The sequence below is a fragment of the Ictalurus furcatus genome, chromosome 12 (assembly GCF_023375685.1).
Source record: "Ictalurus furcatus strain D&B chromosome 12, Billie_1.0, whole genome shotgun sequence".
In the NCBI taxonomy this organism is placed as follows: domain Eukaryota; kingdom Metazoa; phylum Chordata; class Actinopteri; order Siluriformes; family Ictaluridae; genus Ictalurus; species Ictalurus furcatus.
Genome location: NC_071266.1, coordinates 1,115,019 through 1,136,719, shown reverse-complemented (window position 1 = coordinate 1,136,719; position 21,701 = coordinate 1,115,019). Strand labels below are relative to the sequence as shown.

At 39.2% G+C, this 21,701-nt stretch overlaps 1 protein-coding gene across 1 annotated transcript; it reads left to right on the top strand.

The window, feature by feature from the left end:
• The first annotated feature begins 1,881 nt into the window (after positions 1 to 1,881).
• On the top strand, positions 1,882 to 21,595 carry dtd1 (D-aminoacyl-tRNA deacylase 1). The gene is made up of 7 exons (XM_053638182.1): positions 1,882 to 3,271; positions 3,462 to 3,552; positions 3,670 to 3,905; positions 5,845 to 5,942; positions 6,109 to 6,256; positions 10,994 to 12,394; positions 21,430 to 21,595. Exons 1-6 carry the CDS (start codon positions 3,229 to 3,231, stop codon positions 11,032 to 11,034), a joined length of 657 nt encoding a protein of 218 aa, XP_053494157.1. The 5' UTR covers positions 1,882 to 3,228; the 3' UTR covers positions 11,035 to 12,394; positions 21,430 to 21,595.
• The last annotated feature ends 106 nt before the right edge of the window (positions 21,596 to 21,701 follow it).

Below are 21,701 nucleotides of genomic sequence, written 5' to 3'. Positions count from 1 at the left end.
ACAATATATTTTTACGTGTGTTTTTACATGTTTGATTCGCGCTTATTATTTTTTGATCCGTGACTGCAGTACTTTCAACAGAAAATTAATTCCATACTCCCTGGCTATAAAATGTTCAAGATAGTGAAAACTAAAGTAGAGAGAAAAACTGAGGCTATGTAGAGTGAATCAATGAAGAACTATGTGATGACCAAGCAGAGAGAAAACCGGTAGACCCCTTTCTTCAGATTTTATGCTGTTTCTTTTTGACACACAGGCTGTGCATGTAATATAATACTCCAGTCGAATGGGCTGTGCTAATAGGTTTTTTACACATTGCTAAAATGACTACAAGGTTCAAGTATATGCTTGTTCTATGGTCTGTTTTCATTTCAATTTAATCTATATCTAATTTAAAATACCTACTATTTAATTCAATAGAATTTTAAGCTGAATTAATTGTCATACATTGAAAGCTATCAGCATCTACAAGGACCACACACACCCAAGCCATCACATGTTTGAGCTACTTCCGTCTGGCAGACATTATAAAACAGTTTATGCCCGTACTGCAAGACTGATGAGTAGCTGTATTCCCAGAGCTGTAAATGCTCTGAACCAAGCCACCAATAACTCTCTGCATTTTTACCTGTTTGTAGTTTTGTTTTTTTTTTTTTTAAACTGTTGGCATAATCAATGGAATTCACAGAGACTGTTATCCTGTCCAGAATAGTGTGGAACTGACAAAACTGTTACAGGGGTACTGTCTGAACAATTAACATTGACATCATTATATATTGTACAATTGTGTATACTGCTTTTACTATTGTAATTACCATCTCCATATGGGATTGATTGCACACATTTAAATATATATATATATATATATATATATATATATATATATATATATATATTACACACACACACACACACACACACAGTGGGAGAAATAAGTATTGAACGTATCAACATTAGTAAACATATTTCCAGTGAGGCTATTCACATGAAATTTTCACAAGACTTGGGTATTAACTCATGAAATCCAAACATTAAAGTCCATCAATGAAGTTGTGTGTAATAAAGCGTAATGACATGGGAAAAAAGTATTGAACACGCTAACTGAAATTTATTTAATACTTAGTGGAGAAGCCTTTGTTTGTAATGACAACTTCAAGACGCTTCCTGTATGAAGAAATTAATGTTCCGCAGTATTCAGGTGTGATTTTGGTCCATTCTTCTAAACATATTGTCTTTAAATCTTGTTTGATTGGATTCAAGTCAGGTGATTGACTGGGCCATTCTAACACCTTGATTTTTTTCTCTGAAACCAATTGAGAGAGTTTCCTTTGCTGTATGATTTGGATCGTTGTCCTGCTGGAAGCTCCACCCACGTCTCATCTTCATCGTCCTAGCTTGTCATGAAATGGTTGAATAATTTTGCAACTGGAGAAATCATTAGAAGTTGCATTTTCAGTTGAATTTGGGGAAACTACTTGAAGCATTCGTTGTGTCTAACTATTTCAACTGCTTTTGTTTGATTTGTTCACTGCAAACAGCTGAAAGTCTGTCAATTTTGACAATAAATGTGATTTGCAATGGGGGTTGAATAATTTTGATTGCAACTGTATGTAAATTAATGGAACATATGATAAATGAGAGACTAATGTGTTTCTTGGAAAGTAGAGGCATCATGGCTACATATCAACGTGGTTTTAGAAAAGGAAGAAATACTGTGGATCTGATAATATGTCAAGAGTATGAAGAAAGAAAAACGCATGTAAATAAGGAAACAGTGGTGGCAGTATTTTTTGATGTTGAGAAAGTCTATAACATGTGGAAAGAGGGGCTTCTAATCAAAATGCATCTAATGTATACTGAAGGGAAAATGTTTCGTTGGATTATGGATTATTTTTTTAGGTGAAAGAATTATCAGGTGAAGATTAAACCCAACTTTATTTCCCTTTATGATAAATGATATGTTCTTAAATGTCCCAATAGATATGGGAAGGTCATTGTTCGCAGATTATGGGGCCCTGTGGAAAAGAGAATGTAATGTTAAATATATAAATATATCACTAAAACAGTACGGGGGGGGATAGCTCTAATAAGACTAGATTAAAACTAGATTACGGAAGCACTGTATACGGGTCAGCAACAAAATCAGTGCTAGCAGATCTGGGTAGAGAGCTGGCCCAGGCTTTAAGAGTGTGTTTAGGAGCAGTAAGAACTTCCCCAGGATGTCCAAGGATCTGCAAACAGATGCAACAGGGCCTGGTTCCACAGTGCCTAGTTCTCGAGTAGAGTACAGCAAAACAACACCTGACTGTTTACATATTTATACTGTTGAACTATTTGCATTACTAATGTTATTAGAGTGGAGTGAACAAACTAGGTGCATCAACATATTAATATGTAGTGATTGTGTATCTGCCCTTACAAGCATAAAGTCAGGCGCAGCTATACGGCTAGACGCCACCAGGATCTGCTTTATGAAATTCTGTCTATTTATTCAAGATTAATCATACAAGGGGAAAATATCACATTCATGTGGGTCCCAGCACACTCAGGTATTCAAGGAAAATGAGAAGGCAGAGAAACTGGCAAAAGAAGCGGTCAAAAAAGGAAACGTTGAAATCGTTATTAAGTTATCAAAATCAGAAGGGAAAAGCATAGTCTGGATGAAAGTAAATCAACAACGGAAACAACAGTGGGATAATGACATTACAGGGAGACATTTACAGGGAGACATCTACATTCCATACAAAGCAGAGTACCCTGTCCAGGGTGTACCCCGCCTTGTGCCCGATGCTCCCTGGGATAGGCTCCAGGCTCCCCCGCGACCCTGAAAAGGATAAGCGGTAGAAGATGGATGGATGGATGGATGGTATAGAAGATGGATGGATGGATGGATGGATGAATTCTAAAATAAAAGGACTATAACACAGGACTGAAGGTGGCAGTATTGCAACAGTTTGGATGTCAGCTGCCGCAAAACCCCAAAGAACAACAAGAAGAAGGGCAGAAGAAGAAGAAGAATACTTAATCTCAGACTTATTTTTTCTTTGGCCTACTGTGTAGTAGTGTAGTAGGGTAGTAGGGTAGTAGTGCTATTCGGACACCACTACGACACCTGATAGACTGTAGTGCACTATAAAGGCGTTAGGGGGCTGCTTCGGACACGGCGCTACTAGGAGCTATTCTGGGAAACCGGAAATTGAAAAAAAGAGCAGACACCCGATCAGAACCATGAAAGCAGTCATTCAAAGAGTCACTAAAGCGAGCGTCATAGGTAAGAACCAAGACTGCTATAAATATGGTGCAGTAATGATAGATAAAACGATTTTGTTCGTATTCCAAAAAACAAAACCAAACCCAGTAATAATACCAGTATAAGAACTCAAACCACCCCAGATCACCTCCACACGCAGTCTGTGTGATCAGTGATCATTCCTGCTGTTTACACTGTGTGTCTGAAACAGCTGGAGAGGAGCACATCTGTTCCATCGGTAGAGGCATTTGTGTTTTGGTTGGGATTTCCTCCGAGGACACACAGAAGGATGTAGATTACATGTGAGTGCTGTTAGGTATTTAACAGTGCATGTTTCAGCCATGCGGTACATATTGTCATCATTGTTCAATCAGAAGCAGTTCAGTTTTATAAACGATATCCTTGTGTGTGGTTATCAGAGTGCGTAAGATCCTGAATCTGCGTTTATTTGAGGATGAGAATGGCTGTGCATGGAAACACAGTGTCATGGACAAGGGCTTTGAGGTATTGTGTGTGAGCCAGTTCACACTGCAGTGTACTCTCAAAGGAAACAAGCCTGACTTCCATTCAGCAATGACGGCTAATTTGGCTCAGCCCTTCTACAACAACATTCTGGAGCAGTTGAGGACTGCATACAAACCAGAACTCATCAAAGGTGAGAAGAAATCAACCTATGTGATGACGGTCAGTAAATACAGTGGGGCTTGAAACTTAGAAGTTTCTATATTTCTGCATAAATATGACCTGAAACATCTGATTTTCACACAAGTCCTTAAAGTACATAAAGAGAACCCAATTAAACAAATGAAACAAAAATATTATACTTGGTCATTTATTTATTAAGGAAAATGATCCAGTATTATATATCTGTGAGTGGCAAAAGTATGTGAACCTTTGCTTTCAGTATCTGGTGTGACCCTCTAGTTACGTTTCCAGTAAATGTTGATCAGTCCTGCACATCGGCCTGGAGGAGTTTTAGCCCGTTCCTCAGTACAGAACAGCTTCAACTCTGGGATGTTGGTGGGTTTCCTCACATGAACTGCTTGCTTCAGGTCCTTCTACAACATCTGTGAGGGGTAAAAGTATGTGAACTTCTAGGATTAGAAGTTCATTTGAAGGTAAAATTACAGTTGGGTGTTTTTAACCAATGGGATGATAATCAGGTGTGAGTGAGCGCCCTGTTTTATTTAAAAAACAGGGATCTAGCAAAGTCTGATCTTCACAACACATGCTTGTGGAAGTTTATCATGGCGTAAACAAAGGAGATTTCTGAGGACCTCAGAAAGAGTTGTTGATGATCATCAGGCTGGAAAAGGTTACACAACTGTCTATAAAGAGTTTGGAGTTCCCCAAGCCACAGTCAGACAGATTGTGTCTGACAAATTGAGGAAATTCAAGACCACTGTTACCCTCTCCTGGAGTGATCAACCAACAAGGGTCACTCCAGGAGCAAGACCTTCCATGAGGTCACAAAGGAACCCAGGGTAACTTCTAAACAATTAATGGCTTCGCTCACATTGGCTAATGTTAATGTTCATGAGTCCACCATCAGGAGAACACTGAACAACAATGGTGTGCATGGCAGGGTTGCAAGAAGAAAGCCACAGCCTTTAAAAAAAAAAAAAAAAGAACATTGTTGTCCGTCTGCAGTTTGCTGAAGATCATGGAAGCCAGCAGGCTAATTGAAAAATGTTTTGTGGACAGATGAAACCAAAATAAAACTTTTTGGTTTAAATGAGAAGCGTTATGTTGGGAGAAAGGAAAACCCTGCATTTCAGCATAAGAATCTTATCCCATCTGTGAAACACGGTGGTGGTAGTATCATGGTTTGAGCCTGTTATGCTGCATCAGGGCCAGGATGGATTACTATTTTTGATGGAACAATGAATTCTGAACTATACCAGCAAATTCTACAGGAAAATGTCAGGACATCTGTCCGTGAACTGAATCTCAAGAGAAAGTGGGTCATGCAGCAAGACAATGACCCTAAGCACACAAGTCATTTTACCTAAGAATGGTTAAAGAAGAATAAAGTTAATGTTTTGGAATGTCAAAATCATGACCTTAATCCAATAGGAATGTTGTTCATGTGAGGAAACCCACAAACATCCCAGAGTTGAAGCTGTTCTGAACTGAGGAACGGGCTGAAATTCCTCCAAGCCGATGTGCAGGACCGATCAACAGTTACCGGAAACGTTTATCTGCAGTTATTGCTGCACAAGAGGGTCACACCAGATACTGAAATCAAAGGTTCACACACTTTTGACACTCACAGATATGTAATACTGGATCATTTTCCTCAATAAATAAATGACCAAGTGTAATATTTTTGTCTCATTTGTTTAATTATGTTCTCTTTATTTACTTTTAGGACTTGTGTGAAAATCTGATGATGTTTTAGGTCATATTTATGCACATATATAGAAAATTCTAAAGTATTCACAAACTTTCAAGCACCACTGTATTTTTTTTTTTTCTTTTTCACTTATAATTGAAATTGAATGGATATTCACCAACACACTTAGATATAAGTATAATGTAAGCTGCACAACAACATTTTTTGTATTCCCAGTTACTCTCTTGTTTTGTTGTAGATGGCCAGTTTGGTGCCTACATGCAAGTGCACATTCAAAATGATGGACCTGTCACCATTTCTTTAGAGTCTCCTGCGGCTCCCACAGATGCCAAACAGGTATCTTTCCTTGTGTTGGGCATTACAACATACTAGATACATTTATTGAAGATGCAACTAATATACTGAAGATGTTCCTGTAAATAAACAAGCATGAGTATTGAGTAAATGCTTTTCATTCTTATGTTCATGTATGTATGTATGTTTTCTTGGTTCTGTATTTAAGTTGTCCAAACTAGAAAAGCAGCAGCAGCGTAAGGAAAAAACAAAAGCAAAAGTCAACTCAGAATGTGTCAAGGACAGGGGTGCCTTACATTCTAAAGTTGGCCCCAGTGCCAGTAGTGGGGCAGAGGGGGAGTTATCTTCAGAAAAAGGTACGTTGGAGATCTTTAGATGTGATTGATGAATACTTGGAAGCAAAGAGTAAAGTAACCCAATGTGAAGTGCAAAATATAAATGTAAAGAAAATATTTTATAAAAATCTCATTTACAATCAGCCAAGACATTTTTGATTTTTTTTTTTTAACTTTGCACTGGAACCATGAGGCTAATGTAGCCAGCAAGCTCTTGCAAAAATGCAAATGTAAGAAAAGTGTAAATGTTGTGTCTTTCACCAAAATTGCTGGGGTTTTTAAATCCTTTTTCATTCAAATAATGATGAAAGAGTGACCTCTGTTGGCGACTTTAAAGCACACCTGTTATGGTTTTGAAATGTGCCTAATTTTGTTTTAGAGGTCTCATACAATAGATTTACATGCATCCAAGATCAAAGTACACTTTAATGTGCTCATCATTTAAATTGCAGCATTACCTTTTTGAGCCTAAATTGTCATGTAATGTAATTTTATGTGTTTTTTGTATACATTTTCTTTTATTTTTTTCCTCGCATCCATTTTGTAATAATGGCTGAAAAATTGGGTTCAGTTTGTGATGCTACTAGCCCTTGTGTTCCTAGGGGGAGGGGTGTTTTACTTGCTGAGTTGAATAATAGTAGCACTGCATGTACATGCACAACACAATATGCATAAAATACCCTTATATAAATACTAATAAATACCTGAGCCAAAAATCTATATCGAAATTAAACTTTTGAATAAAGTTAATGAATAAAAATGAGTTTTTAATGCGGATTTAAAAATGCAGAGCGTCGAAGCTGACCTGATATGAAGTGGAAGCTTGTTCCAAAGTTTGGGGCCTACAATAGGCAATGCACGATCGCCCTCCAATTTGTAGTGACAACGAGGAAATTTCAGCAGAAGTTGGTCAGCTGACTTAAGTGCTCTAGAATAAAGGATAAGGTCACAGAGATATTGAGGCACAAGTCCAGATAAAGCTTTGGATACAGAATTTTTAAATCTGTCCTCCATTTTATGTTGAGCCAGTGTAGGGATGCTAATACTGGCGTAATGTGGTCAATGTTTCTAGATGCTGTAAGGAGACTAGTGCCTGTATTCTGGAACAACTGTAAACTGGACAAGGCAGTTTGAGGCGGTCCGGTATACAGTGAGTTGCAGTAATCTAACCATGACGATATTAGCGAATGAATCACAATTTCTAGATCTGATTTAGAGAGAAAGTGTTTTACCTTTGCAATTGATTTCAGATTGAAAAAGCTGCTCTTAACTACAGCACTGATCTGTCTATTTAAAAGTAATGATGAGGCAAGGCTCCTTGCATGATCTTGCACAGTTAATGACCACGGACCTAGCTGGTCAACCAGGCCAGTACCCCACATAATAAGAGCCGATGTAGAGGAGAAGTTTTCTAAGACTCTGGAGTTATAACTGCGAATGGTGACTCTCAAAATAGCAGAGATGCGAGTTCTGATGGCATCAGAAAAGATTTGCCTCAGGTTACAGTTCTTGTTAAAGCGAACAGAGAACCAGTGATATTTAAAGGTGATCATTCTGATAAATATTTTGTCCGTGATTGGATTGAGTTGACAAAATCTTAGCTGTACAAACAAAGGAGTCTGTTATCGGACCAAGCCGACAAGATACTGTTGAGACTGATGGGCAAGGGAGCAAGGGACATTGTGAAAATTGAAGTTAGCCAGCTATGATTTCGACATCAAGTATGTCCCAGGATCTCAGAATGCAGTTGCTGATGCTTTGAGCCAAGTGCCTTTTGCAAATGTTGGTCACAGGTTGCTGAATGAGCCGTTTGATTGTCTAATGCATGATGTGAAAGAGCTGTCTGATGTCTCTATTCAAAATGCTTATAGGAAGTCAGTGAAATGTGATGATAATCTCACTCACGCTGTTTCTATGGTCCAGAATCCAATATCTGTGTCAAGTGGTGTTGTTTCAGCAGTGCTGCAGTCTCTCTATGAGTGGGGAAACTGGTGCAAGAGTCTGTGCTTCAGCGATTTGCAGAGTTTGCTTCAGATGGCTGACACTGTGACTCTCTTCCTGCGTACACAGCGAGTGAACTTCGTGACAAACGGCTCGGTGACGGGATTTTCTCCCGCATTTTGGAATATGTGGAGCGATGCCATAGGCCCATGGGGAGAGAGAGAGTGAAAGAGCCTGCTGCAGTTGTGAGGGATTTGAAGCATTGGGAGAAGCTTACGATTGTTGAAGGGATGCTTTACAGGGTGTCCAGGCTCAGCATGTTGAGGACAATGTGGTTCCAGTTTGTGGTTCCCAACTCTCTTAGAGCTGAAGTGATGAAAGGCACACATGACCAGGTCATCAGGGCCAGAACCCTTAGCCTGGTGAGACAAAGATTTTTCTGGTTATACCTGGATAGATTGCATATTGTTGTGGGGAATTTTTCCCATGTCCCTTGTCAGTTCAAGGACAAGCAATGAAACCGAACGTCTTATAATCAGCAAGAACTTTATCACAAAGGTAAACCCAAACAATAAAGGAGGTTGGTCTTGAGAGCAAAGGCATAACACATTTACCCCCTCTAACTGGCTAATTCTCATTTGTCTTACTCATGCTAACTCTCTTTATCGCCATTAGATGTCTCCCGATCCCTTTAAATCATCCATTTACCGTTTATCATCTATACATATCATCTATGTAGATATGTATAGGGGGCAGTGTTGGCTCGGCGGTTAAGGCTCTGGCACTGTTGGGCCCTTGAGCAAGGCCCTTAACCCTCTCTGCTCCAGGGGGCGCTGTATCATGGCTGACCCTGCGCTCTGACCCCAACTTCCTGGCATGCTGGGGTATGCGAAGAAAAGAATTTCACTGTGCTGTGACCAATAAAGACTCGTTATCATTATCATTACTATAGTGGTTCTCAATCTGGGGGGCGTGGAGAGATCGGAAGGGGGGTGCAAATTGTTTTCAAGAAAAAAATACAAAAGGGGCATCATTTGGGGACTGGATGTATTTTATTGCATTTCAAATAGAATGTGCATAAATGAAAAATGTTCTCTCTCCTTCTGCATTTTCTTTTTGCTGGGGAGAGGTGGAGCTTAGTCTGCCTTTTATCTAGCTGTCTTTTTAATTTTTTTGCAAAAAAAGCGACAAATCTAGCAACTTTTTGGAAAAACCTTTCCAAATGTCGCCAGTACTGTCCTGCAAGCGTGAGGTCTTGCTTTCCCGCTGCACTCACACCTCCCTCTGTCTGCTCTGTTCAGTGAGGGGCCGAGAGCCAGAGATTTAATAATGTCATGGATAACGAGCCGCGCCCTTCCTCCCAATTTACATCATTCATATGGGAATGTGTCTAGAACACAAGATGAATGCAACATGTTTTACATGTAAAATAGTCCACATTATTACAGCCTAGTTCTCTTGTCCAAAGTAGTTCTAGTGTTCAAAAACTTTTTATATCATCCATGTTCCATACCTGTCCGTTATATAGCTTTATAAAAGTTATTTTTAAAATCCTATAAGTTATGAAAAGTAATTAACAAAAGTACAAAAACACAAAAGCAAAAAAAAAATCTATCTATCTATATAAAACAGATTAAAGATTAGGTTATATATAGATAGATTTTATATAGAATAGATCATCATTATACCTGGTCTCCTCCAATATGGGGGAGACCACACACACACACACACACATTATATATACATATATATATGTATGTGTATATATATATATATGTATGTGTTCCAATAAGATTCTAATAAAATAAAATCCAATAGGACAAACTGAAATTCCAGTATGATTTTTTGACAAGGGAGCCACATTAATTGTTGTAAATAAAGCAAATGATTCTTCCCGTATAAGAGGCAGCTGGGAAGTGCACGAAGACTCCAACACTTGAATAGAGTGCAGCAAAACACTAAAGTTTATCAATGAAGCTCATTTTTTAATGAGCATTTTGGTTTGAACTACAGAGTTTGCCAGAGGTAGTGGTTTCTGACCAAAAAGAAGCCTGGGGTTAGTGTTAGCCCCGCGTTAGTGTTAGCCCTGCGTTCGGGTTAGCCCCGCGTTAGTGTTAGCCCTGCGTTAGTGTTAGCCCCGCGTTAGTGTTAGCCCTGCGTTCGGGTTAGCCCTGCATTCGGGTTAGCCCTGCGTTAGGGTTAGCCCAGCTTTAGGGTTAGGGTTAGCCCCGCGTTAGGGTTAGCCCTGCGTTAGGGTTAGCCCTGCTGGTCACTGACCGTGAGAGCAGTTTGTGTGAGAAGCGGGAGAAAGTGAAGGAGAGAATATGGGAGATCTACTTTTATTAAATAATTTCAGCCTGTTTTTGATATTGACTTGAGCTGATATTTTAGTTTAAAAATATAGAAATCACTTCATATTGCGATGCTGCACTTGAGCTGTAATCAGTGTATTTGTCGTGTTTTTCAGTATAAATATACAAACATCTTTAAAAATGAATAAATTAATCTGAACCAAACTTTCACTGAGATGACAAAACACAAAACAAGTCTTAATATTCAGTGCATGTTTGCTTTTTATGTTCATTTATATTTTTATGATCTTATCGATTTTACCATAAGATTTGCTTTTTTTTTTTTTTTTTTTGGTGTTGAATGTAACATCCGACCACTAGAAAAATTCATTATATTCATGATATTAAATGCCTATATAGTAAAGTTTATTTATTTATTGAATTTTTCATCTAATTCTGATTGTTTAATCTAATGTACATGTAACTTGCGTTGCCTTTTTAAAATATTTCTTTGTTAAATTTGCAGATGACGGTGACGGAAGACGTGAACCTGTTTTATCAAGTTGAGAAGTTGATCAGAAGTTACAATCAATATTTTTAATGATCATATTCTTGCAAATTTTTATCTATGAAACGGTTTTCTTTTCTTTTTTTTATTAATTAAATGATGATTACTGTTTCGAATGTCTGGAGATTCATGGCTTGTTATTTTATGTAAACAATGGATCAACACAAACATGGATCGTGTGCGGATTATTTATTTATACAGACTTGTTTTTATTTATGATGATGCATGAATGTATGAATATTAAAATAAATGATTAAGAGAACCTTATGGGAATGTTAGGGAATGTTATGGGAAGGTTAAGAAAACGTTAGACAAATGTTCTGCAAACCTAAACAATGTTCTATTTCTGCAAAGAAAACTTTCCTTGCTAACCAAAAACAAAGCTTAATAATGTATGTTCTGGGAACCAAAAATTGTTAGCTGGGGAGTAGCTCGTCATAAAAGTAAGTTTGGAGAAAAATGGCAATATACAAGAAAATCTTGATTATTGGCAATTTAGTTTATAAACCGAGGTTTAATTCAATCTAATCTGGATTATGGGTGTGTTATATTCAATTCAGCATCTAAGTCATTATTGTAGAAATTAGATGTGATACAGACAGCTTTAAGAATATGTTGTGGAGCAATTAGAACATCTTCGGTAAATGCAGTTAGAATATTGATGGGTGAAATGCCATTAAATTGGAGAAGGAGGAAACTAGCCACAACATACTGGAGGAGTGAAGAAGTGTTATTAGCTAGGTTCAGACTGGGACACACCGGTTTAAATTCAACTTTGGCATGTATGAGATGTGTGACAGCTGTTGGGTGTTAGAAACTGTGGCATGTTTTGTTTGTGATCAGTGGTATGACGTATTTCTTAAAACTTCTTCGTTGAGAGCATAAGTCGGTAAGAGTACAGGATATTTGGGGTAAAACAGATGCACAGGGCCATAGAGCACTTTTTGACATTTCTATACGACACTGGTTTAGATAGTAGAATATACTATGATGCAGTGCTTGGATCGGGACTATTTGGGGAGTTGGTGAAGGATGGAGGAGCTGAACACGCAGCGCCATCTAATGTTGGATTCCTGACATGGTTCTGTGATCTTAGCAGAGCATCATTATTGTAGGACATGGTTCATAAAATACGCTAGGTGGCGGTAATGCTCCTAGGAGTGAACGGCCATTAACAACAAGAAGAAGAAAATGCTCGTAGAGCCACAATTATTAATGTAAACACTGCACGGCGACAGTACAGCATGCCGTTTGATGGGAATAAGTGGTATAAGCGCACAGCACAGCTGTATGCAATCGGAACTTGGACTTTGCTTGGGTCTTGTGTTTATTACACATATTTCAAATGCAACGAACGAGGTAAGTTAGACTCAGCCAATAACCTCCAAGCTAACACACCAAGTAACAACGTCTTAAAACAGGCTTTATGAGTACTATAGTACTATATAATATATTCTACTAGACCGTGAGTATTATTCTAGCACATTCTCCACGGTCCTAATCAAACCGCCAGCAGAAAGAGTGTTCTTTACGGGATATGCAGTCATAGCCATGGCGAGATTACATGGACTGATCTGCACTTATATAGCGCTTTACACTGTGTCTCAAACACACACACACAGCAATGGTAGCAGAGCCGCCAGGCCCTAACTACTTCTTCTTCTTTTTGTTTTAATGGGGGTTGGCAAACCACTAAAGGTGCATTACCGCCACCTACTGGACTGGAGTGTGGGCAGTAGATTGGCAGGAAGAGAAAAACAAACAAAATAATAATAATAAAATAAAATCTAATAAAATAAACAAACTAATAATAATAATACCAAAACAATAATATATAAATAAAAGAAAATAAAGGCGCTAACTTGCCATCAGGAGCAACTTGGGGTTCAGTGTCTTGCCCAAGAACACTTCAGCATGCAGAGTCATGTGGGGTCACGTGGAGTCATGTGGGGTCATGTGGGGTCACGTGGAGTCATGTGGGCCCATGTGGGCTGGGAATCGAACCCCCAACCCTACGATTAGTGGACACCCCGCTCTACCACCTGAACCACAGCCACCCAGATGGGAGTAATAAAATCAATATCAATAGCTCAACAATTCAACTAATAGGATTGACTAATATATTCTATCCTGAGGTCAGTGATCATCATCATCATCCTGTAAGGTGTTATTGAAGAGCGTTTCTTAAATTCTGTAAATGTAGTTAATATTGGGGCAAATTCACACACTTAAGTAAAAGTCAAAAGGTTGCTTTAGTGGCATGACACATATTAACATTTGTATTGATAAAGCTTGGGTACAGACAAATTAGAAAATAACAACAGAAATAAATAAGTAGACACAAATGTACATTCATTCAACAATACAGTTCAACAGAAACACTAGTAACAAGGCTCATAGAACCCCGACAGGGAAAATATCAATAAAAAATCTCTGGCGCCCTTGTTCTTTTTTCTTTCTTTCTTAATGGAGAATGGGAGCTGCGTTACTGATTTATTGATTTATAATTTGTGTGTGTGTGTTGCCCGTAACGCTGGACTGTGCTCCTGCTGTGCTTTTTCTGAATAACAAACACGGTGAACAGAAAAGTTGCAACACTTTCATTCAAACAAGAACAGTAACAACACCAACACCACTAAACAAAATGTCCTTTTGTGTAATTTGTGCTTTGTATAGGTTTTTTAGGTTTGCAGAGCGTTCCCTTAACGTTCTCGTAATGTTCTCTTCACCTCAGTTTTTATCATTTATTTGACATATTTCTACAGTCATGCATCATTAATCATAAATAAAGCAGTCTATCTAAGCAGATAATCCATTCGAAATCAATGTTTGATCCATTGTTTAATTGCTGTACATAAAATAAACCATGAATCTCGGGACATTAAAACAGTAATTATTATTTAATGCAAAAAAAAAAAACATTTAAAAAATCATAGATAAATTGCAAGAAAATTGTATAATTAAAAACTGAATTATAACTATAAAAATGGATAAATGGTTCAACTTCTGATCAGCTTCTCCATTTGAAAGAACATGTTAACTGAAAAATTTTTGAAAAAGGCAACGTAAGTTAAATGGACGTTAGATTAAACATTTAGAATTCACAAAAATACTCTGCTCACATGGATATCAAACAATTGTAAACACAACACCAGTTATCAAAAATTCTTTGTTAAATATAGTGTGCAACAATTATTGGCACCCTTTTAGTCAATACTTGGCCATGATAACAGCTCTGAGTCTTCTCCTATAATGCCTGATGAGGTTGGAGAATACATGGCGAGGGATCTGAGACCGTTCCTCCATACAGAATCTCTCCAGATTCTTCACATTTCGAGGTCCACGCTGGTGGACTCTCCTCTTCAGTTCACCCCACAGGTTTTCTATGGGGTTCAGGTCAGGGGACTGGGATGGCCATGACAGGACCTTGATTTTGTGGTCAGTAAACTATTTTTGTGTTGATTTTGATGTATGTTTTGGATCATTGTCCTGCTGGAAAATCCACAGGGTTCCTTGAAAATGCTTGAATTTTAATGTAGTGTTTTTCAAGGTTTGAAAAGTGCTTGGATTTTGGATAAAGTGCTTGAAATTGTAATTGCATTGCTTTCGTAATAATTCGCTATCTTACTGAATAGTTCACTTTTAGATGAAATAAGCCTAATTGCTGTTTCCTTTTGCGTAAAACGAAACCGTCTCGGCTCAAGTCTGCACGTGGGGCTATAGTGTGATCTTCCAGTCTTTTTTGATGTGGCCCTCTGATGGAACAGAGTTGGAGATGACAACATGTCAGGAGGTTTCCGCTTCAATGAGCGTTGACCTGAGAACGAAAATGACAAATTATGGTTAAAACGAGGACCCAATCCTTGAGTAGCCTCCTGTAAAAGGACATGCTCTCTTTCAAGCCATGTGAAAGGTAATCTAGCTCCCTAACCCCAACCCTAGGGAAGTTTTGATTAGGCCAATTAAGTATGTTTAAGCTAGCTAGCAAATTTGCATGCTAACGATGGTCCATGTTCAGGAGGGATGTAAAACGTAACTGTAACCCAATTTTTGCCAGACAATGAAGAGAGTAAATGTCATTAATTGAATGTTGATCATCCAGGGTCGGAAATTAACAGGGGCTTGTGGAAAAAATGCCATCAAAATGAACAAACATGCCCCCCAAATTCAAGATAAAGGGGAAAAATGCTCCTGCACAATTGAACTAAATCTATTAAGACCGTCACAATTAAATCCGCTGAAAACTATTAATCGATATTAATATCAAGAGCAATAATCAACAAATGATTTTCTCATAATACTGCAGCCCTACCCTGTAATGAATTCTTTCATTCTTTTTCTTTTTTTATTTCATAATGTACTTTATAGGCTATACTATATTTACATACTATATTTATATTATGTAACGTTATATGCATGTTAACTAATTTAGGTTGTATAGGATGCCAAGTCTACATACAGACAGGTGAGGGAACCCCTCCAGACCCCTTTACACATTTTGAAGTACTTCTGTAAAATTCTTGGGAGGGGGCATGTGCTCCAATAGTGATCAAACTCTACAAACGCCCCTGGGCCTAGCCCAAACATGTTCCAGCATGACAATGCCCCTTTTGCCAAGGTTGCAGTGAAAGAATATGAGTGGCCTGCACAAAGCCCTAACCTGAACCTCACTGAACAGCTTTGGAATGAAGTGGAAGGCCGACTGAGCCCCAGGCCTCCTCGCCCGACATTAGTGCCTGACCTCACTAATGCTCTTGTGGCTGAAAGGGAAAATCCCCACAGCCACATTCCCCAATCTAGTGAAAAGCCTTCCCAAAAAAGTGGAGGTTATTATAACAGCAAAAGGGATACTAAATCTCGAATGGGGTGTTAAAAAAGCACATATGGGTGTGAGGGTCAGGTGTCCATATACATATAATGTATTTAAAAAAAAAAAAAATTTTGCATTTAAAGTCGTGCTTGAAAGTTTGTGAAGAATATTCTATATTTCTGCATAAATATGACCTTAAACTTTTAGCCTGTTCCTCAGTACAGAACAGCTTCAGCTCTGGGATGTTGGTGGGTTTCCTCACATGAACTGCTTGCTTCAGGTCCTTCCACAACATTTCTATTGGATTAAGGTCAGGACTTTGACTTGGCCATTCAAAAATGTTAACTTTATTTTTCTTTGGTTAAAGACGTACGGCCCGCAGGGCAAAACCGGCCCGCTAGTGGATTCAATCCAGCCCGCTAGGGGGTTCAATCCGGCCCGCTAGTGGATTCAATCCGGCCCGCTAGGGGGTTCAGTCCGGCCCGCTAGGGGGTTCAGTCCGGACCGCTAGTGGGTTCAATCCGGCCCGCTTGTGGATTCAATCCGGCCCGCTAGGGGGTTCAATCCGGCCCGCTAGGGGGTTCAATCCGGCCCGCAGGATGAATTTTGAAAGTGAAAAAATGCATAAAAGACACGAACTAGAAATTTTTAATAAAATGCGGTTCCTAAATTATCCACTAGGGGCGCACTGTTTTAGTCAGAGTAGAAGACGCGGCACAACTCTGGGACTCAGACCGAACAGCAGATGGCAGCAATGCGCCTTCTGCTGTTTGTTATTACACTGTGACCAGTTATACTGCACACATGTAAATGATAATCAGAGGCACATTGCACATGTTTGTTTTAAGAAATCTGAGGTTGTTCATGATGTTTTATAAAAGGATATTTCATTAAATATGAAGATTTTACTAATGTACTTGTACTTCTTTGCACAAAAGCAAAGGGAAAAATATGGACTTATTGTTATTTATAGGTAATTACGCTATGATTTTACTGGCCCGGCTCACTTGACATCTAATTAGGCTGTATGTGGCCCCTGAACTATAATGAGTTTGACACCCCTGCTTTAACCATTCTTTGGTAGAACGACTTGTGTGCTTAGGATTGCTATCTTGCTGCTTATCTTGCTTCTGGGAACGCTTTCCACTAAATTTTGGAACGTGGCTGTGGGGATTTACCCATTCAGCCACAGGAGCATTAGTGAGGTTGGGCATGCTCGAACAACATAATCAGAAAGGGCTTTATTGCCAAGTGTGCTCTCGCACATGCACTCGCGCACACACACACACACATACACACACACACACTGTATTTGACTTGGTAAGTGAAGCTTCCAGTACTTACACAAATATTACAACAGGACACAATAATAATAATAATAATAATAATAATAATAAGGTGACTGATTCAAATGTGCTGTGTCTGAATGTTATTCAGGATAGATAAGACCTGATGAGATGTGTGAAAGAACCACCTTTTCAGCGTCAGTGACCGTGAGAGTGGATGCAGCAACAGCCCTTAAGCAGGCAGAATTACAGGTTCTAGAGATACCTAAGGCATACCTTGAATTACCTGTTCTAGAGATTTGGAAAGATATTCTACTGGGTGATAGCTACCACCGTGTTCCTTGGCCAGGACCCCCGCCGCTGTGCTTCCATCCTCGGAAACATACAGGTGGAACGGGGACGAGTAGTCCATGATTCCCAGGGCCGGAGCTGAGCTTAATACCTGTTTAGGAAAATAGAAAGAGTTCATCGTCTCCTTAGTCCATTCAATGTTCTACAGAGTCTCCTTGAGACAATAGTTTCTGAGAATTTTGTCCTGGTTTGAGCAGTCAGGAATGAACTGACTACAATAGTTTATAAGTCCCAGAAAACTCCACATATCTCTCTGTGTGGTTGGAGGTGTGACATTGACAATAGCGCGCACTCGGTCGCTGGTTAGGTGGCGCTGTCCCTGAGAGATATGGAAGCCCAGATATTGGACCGGTGTCTGACAGAGCTGAAGTTTATTTAGCGAGGCCTTGAAACCGCATTGAGCCACGTGGGTCAAGAGTTTTAGAGAGCCCTCTGTGCAGAGCTCATGTCCTTCAGCTGATAAAAGAATGTCGTCCGCGTACTGAACAAGGCAGCAGCCCTTGGGTAAGATGAGAGTAGATAAGGCCTGATCTACCATAGAGGAAAACACAGCAGGAGAGTCTGTAAAGCCCATGGGAAGACATGTCCATGTGTATTGTTGATTTTTAAAAGTAAACACAAAAAAATGGGCTGTGTCTGCTCAGATACAGGGACTCCATTTAAAAAAAAAAAAAAAAAAAGCGCTCCATAAATCAATTACCATGAAATGTATGAGAGTGAGGAATAGCAGTGAGAATAGAACCATGTCAGGTACAAGAGGACTTATTGGAATTACTATATCATTCATTTGCTTAAGGTCCTGAGTAAAACACCATCCCTTCCCATTTGGCTTGTGGACAGGGTTAACAGGTGTGTTGTAAAGAGATACTGTATGAATGACCACACCCTGCATGAGTAAAGAATCAATTACCGGCTGTATGCCACCTCCTTTTCTGCTGATAGCGAATATTGCTTGCAGTAAATACAGGACGAGTGGTTTTGAGGTTCACAGCATAAGGGGTTACCTGAATGAGGGCTACTTCATTAGTATGCCCATAAAGTATTGGGCACAGAGGCAAATGCGTCAGGCAGCGGACGCTCAGTGCAGTCAGTCAGTCAGTCTCATCTCCACTGTTTTGAGCATGTTCAGCTCCAGGTTGTTTTGACTGCACTAGACAGACCGCTGTTCAACTTCCCTTCTGTAAGCAGACTCATTGCTGTCCTGGATGTGGCCGATGACTCTGGTGTCACTGCAAACTTTGGGAGCTTCAGGACAGAGGGGTCTGTAGAGGTGCAGTCATTGATGTAGAGAGAGAGAGAAGAGCAGCGGGGAGAGCACAGAACCCTGAGGAGCGCCAGTGCTGATTGTGCAGGTGCTAGATGTGAATTTTCCCGACTTCACTAGCTGCTGCCTGTCTGTCAGAAAGCTGGTGATCCACTGACAGATTGCAGTTCGCACAGAGAGCTGGGTTCATTTAGACAGTTGGAGATCAGGAATGATGGCATTGAAAGTCGATCTGAAGTCCACAGATAGGATACTTGCATAGGTCCCTGGTCTGTCGATGTGTTGCAGGATTGTAACGCAGTCCCATCTTGACTGCATCATCCACTGACCTTTTTGCTCAATAAGCAAACTGAAGGAGGTCCAACATCAGTCCAGTGATGTCTTTCAGGTGGGCCAAATCTCTGAAATGATTTCATGACCGCAGACGTCAAAGTAACAGGTCCTAAGTGCAGGCTGAGTAGTAGGAGGGGGGAGGGGGTGTAGAAGGTCAGAGCGGGTGTGGGGTGTAGAAACGATTCAGGTCATCAGTTGTTGATATCCAACAGATAGAGAGGATAACGTCTTGTAATTGGTGATGTCTTTCAGGCCTTTCCACATTGATGCAGGGTCATTGGCTGAACGATTTTCTGCCCCAAAGCTGCTCTGTGAACAGAGCGATGTGTGTCTTTTATAGTGTGTAGCAATAGCCCAGTATGTTTCTGTTTCTGGTAGGGTTGCACGGTATACCAGTACTACAGTAGTATTGCGATATTAAAGCTTCAAAACACCGCAGATGCAACTGTATTTTTTAAACGGTAGTATCGTCAATGTGGTAGTACAGTAAGTAACGTTGTATGTGCGGCAGTTAATACTATATTCACCAAAACGACACATCTATGTCGTTATAATGCGTCTATAATGCTTTTGCAGACTACCCAAAGGTTAGTGACACTTCATTTAAGCTAAATTGTTTAGGTTAATCTTTAAAGATTTCCTGTTTGCTAGCAAGCGAGCTAACATTATGCTAACCGCTGTGTAAATACTAAAATTAGCTGAAGTGAGCTAACATCGTTAACTGCGGTGTGTAAATGCTAAAATTAGCCATTTTTTACGAGCTCATGTTCCGCTATCCTCTGTGTGTAAATACCAAAATAAGTCGAAGCTAGTTAACGTTACGCTATCTGCTGTGTGTATGTAGTTTGCTAGTAATTGAGCTAACGTTATGCTAAGCGATGTGTGTAAATAGTATAGAATATAGTATTAGTATAGTATAGAGTTAATTTCCAAATTCAGTTATTTATTCCTAATGATGTGTTCATTCTTAGTTCTGTGAGGACAATTTCCATTTGCATGATTTCGTTGCTTGAGGGAACAATAGATGAAATATGTGGCACATTGAATTAGCTGCTTGCAAGTTGTATGAGTGTGCTTGAGTTTTTCCAATAGCCAGTTATTCATTGTCATTAATAAAGTATTGTGAGGAAAATTCAGTTCGTCTGTTTTCATTTATATCTACGTATTTCCGTAAACTTATCGTTTTGTTGTTTGGTTCTATTTTTAAGATTTTGAATTATGAATTAAGACTATTGTGTGTTATTGTGATACTGCTCGGTATCATGATACTTGAGCTGGTATAGTAGCATAAGATATGTTTATGGTGTCGTGACAACCCTAGTCTGTGGTGGGGCTTGTGATGTACAGTCTGTATTTAGGCAGTTCACGGATGAGGTTTGCTCTGTAAAAATCCCAGAGAATCATGATGCAAGTCTGGGTGTTGTTGCTCTGTCTGTAATTTGATCAGTCAGCTTTTGCAGTGCTGTGCTCGTGAACGTCATTTAATTAAATCCCTTAAATTCCTATTTTTACCGTCCATCCCAAACATGTCTGATTTGCAGACTTTTCAGACACGTTTAGGAAAAAAAGACTGAAATAAATACTCCCTTGAAGAACTCCAGAGCGACTTCCATTTTGCCATTTCAGAGATAGACAAAGTTTGGGGGAACCAATTGTGCAGCAGTTTATTAGATAAAAATAAAAAGCTGTAAGCAGAACTATATGATTTTAAAAAACAGATTCAGAAGGAAAATTATTTCAACCATACCCAGAAAATCTTGAAGGTTCAACCCCAACATGCTTCACTGAATCCTTCCTTAATTGTTGAGTAAAACTAGCTTTAGCGAACTGCTATACATTGCTTCCTAGCTCTTCCTACCTCAGGCTCTGGGTTACTGATCGGAAGGTCGAGGGTTCAAACCCCGGTGCAGCCAAACTGCCACTGTTGGGCCATTGAGCAAGGCCTTTAACCCCCTCTTCTCCAGGGGTGCTGTATAAGACCCCAAATTCCTGGTATGCTGGGGTATGCGTAGAAGTCAATTTCACTGTGCTATAATGAATAGGTGACCAATAAAGACTCATTACTCATTACATTACTAAAGGGGAAGCAAAGACAGAATTTTTTAAAAATGATATTCAGTTTATTTGCTAAAACTTCTTTACCATGAAGTGTCAAGTGCAACCCTGTCTTCAGATATCATACTTGGAGATCTAAAATTAGTTTGCAGTAAATTTACCTTTGGTTGATATTGTATGTTTTTTTTTTTTTTCCCCAGGATGCAAAGACACTCATGTTACTCAAACATTCAGTACATGCATCATGAGATGTTATTCTTTACCCTGTCTTATAATGTTTTTGTTTGTTTTTTAGTTGTTATACATGAAGAGGAGGAGGATGTACCACCAAATGTGAGAATATTTAAATCATCTCACATGTCAGCAAAACTAACCTACAAAGAAAATTATGTCCCATATTCCACAAGATTTCTGGAACTTTTCAGACCCAAAGCTGATGACTCTTCAGGAAGTCAAAATGAAGAAAAATAAAATGTCATTTTGAATTACACTGCTGTGCACCGCTGTACTTCCCTACATTGTCCATGAACAGTTTTCCATGTATCTACTTTAAATTAAAAAAAAAAA

Coding starts and splice junctions, on each gene's coding strand:
- dtd1 (XM_053638182.1), top strand. CDS start 3,229: ATGAAAGCAGTCATTCAAAGAGTCACTAAAGCGAGCGTCATAG. Junction 3,553..3,669: donor CAGAAGGATGTAGATTACAT/GTGAGTGCTGTT, acceptor TGTGGTTATCAG/AGTGCGTAAGATCCTGAATC. Junction 6,257..10,993: donor GGAGTTATCTTCAGAAAAAG/GTACGTTGGAGA, acceptor TTAAATTTGCAG/ATGACGGTGACGGAAGACGT.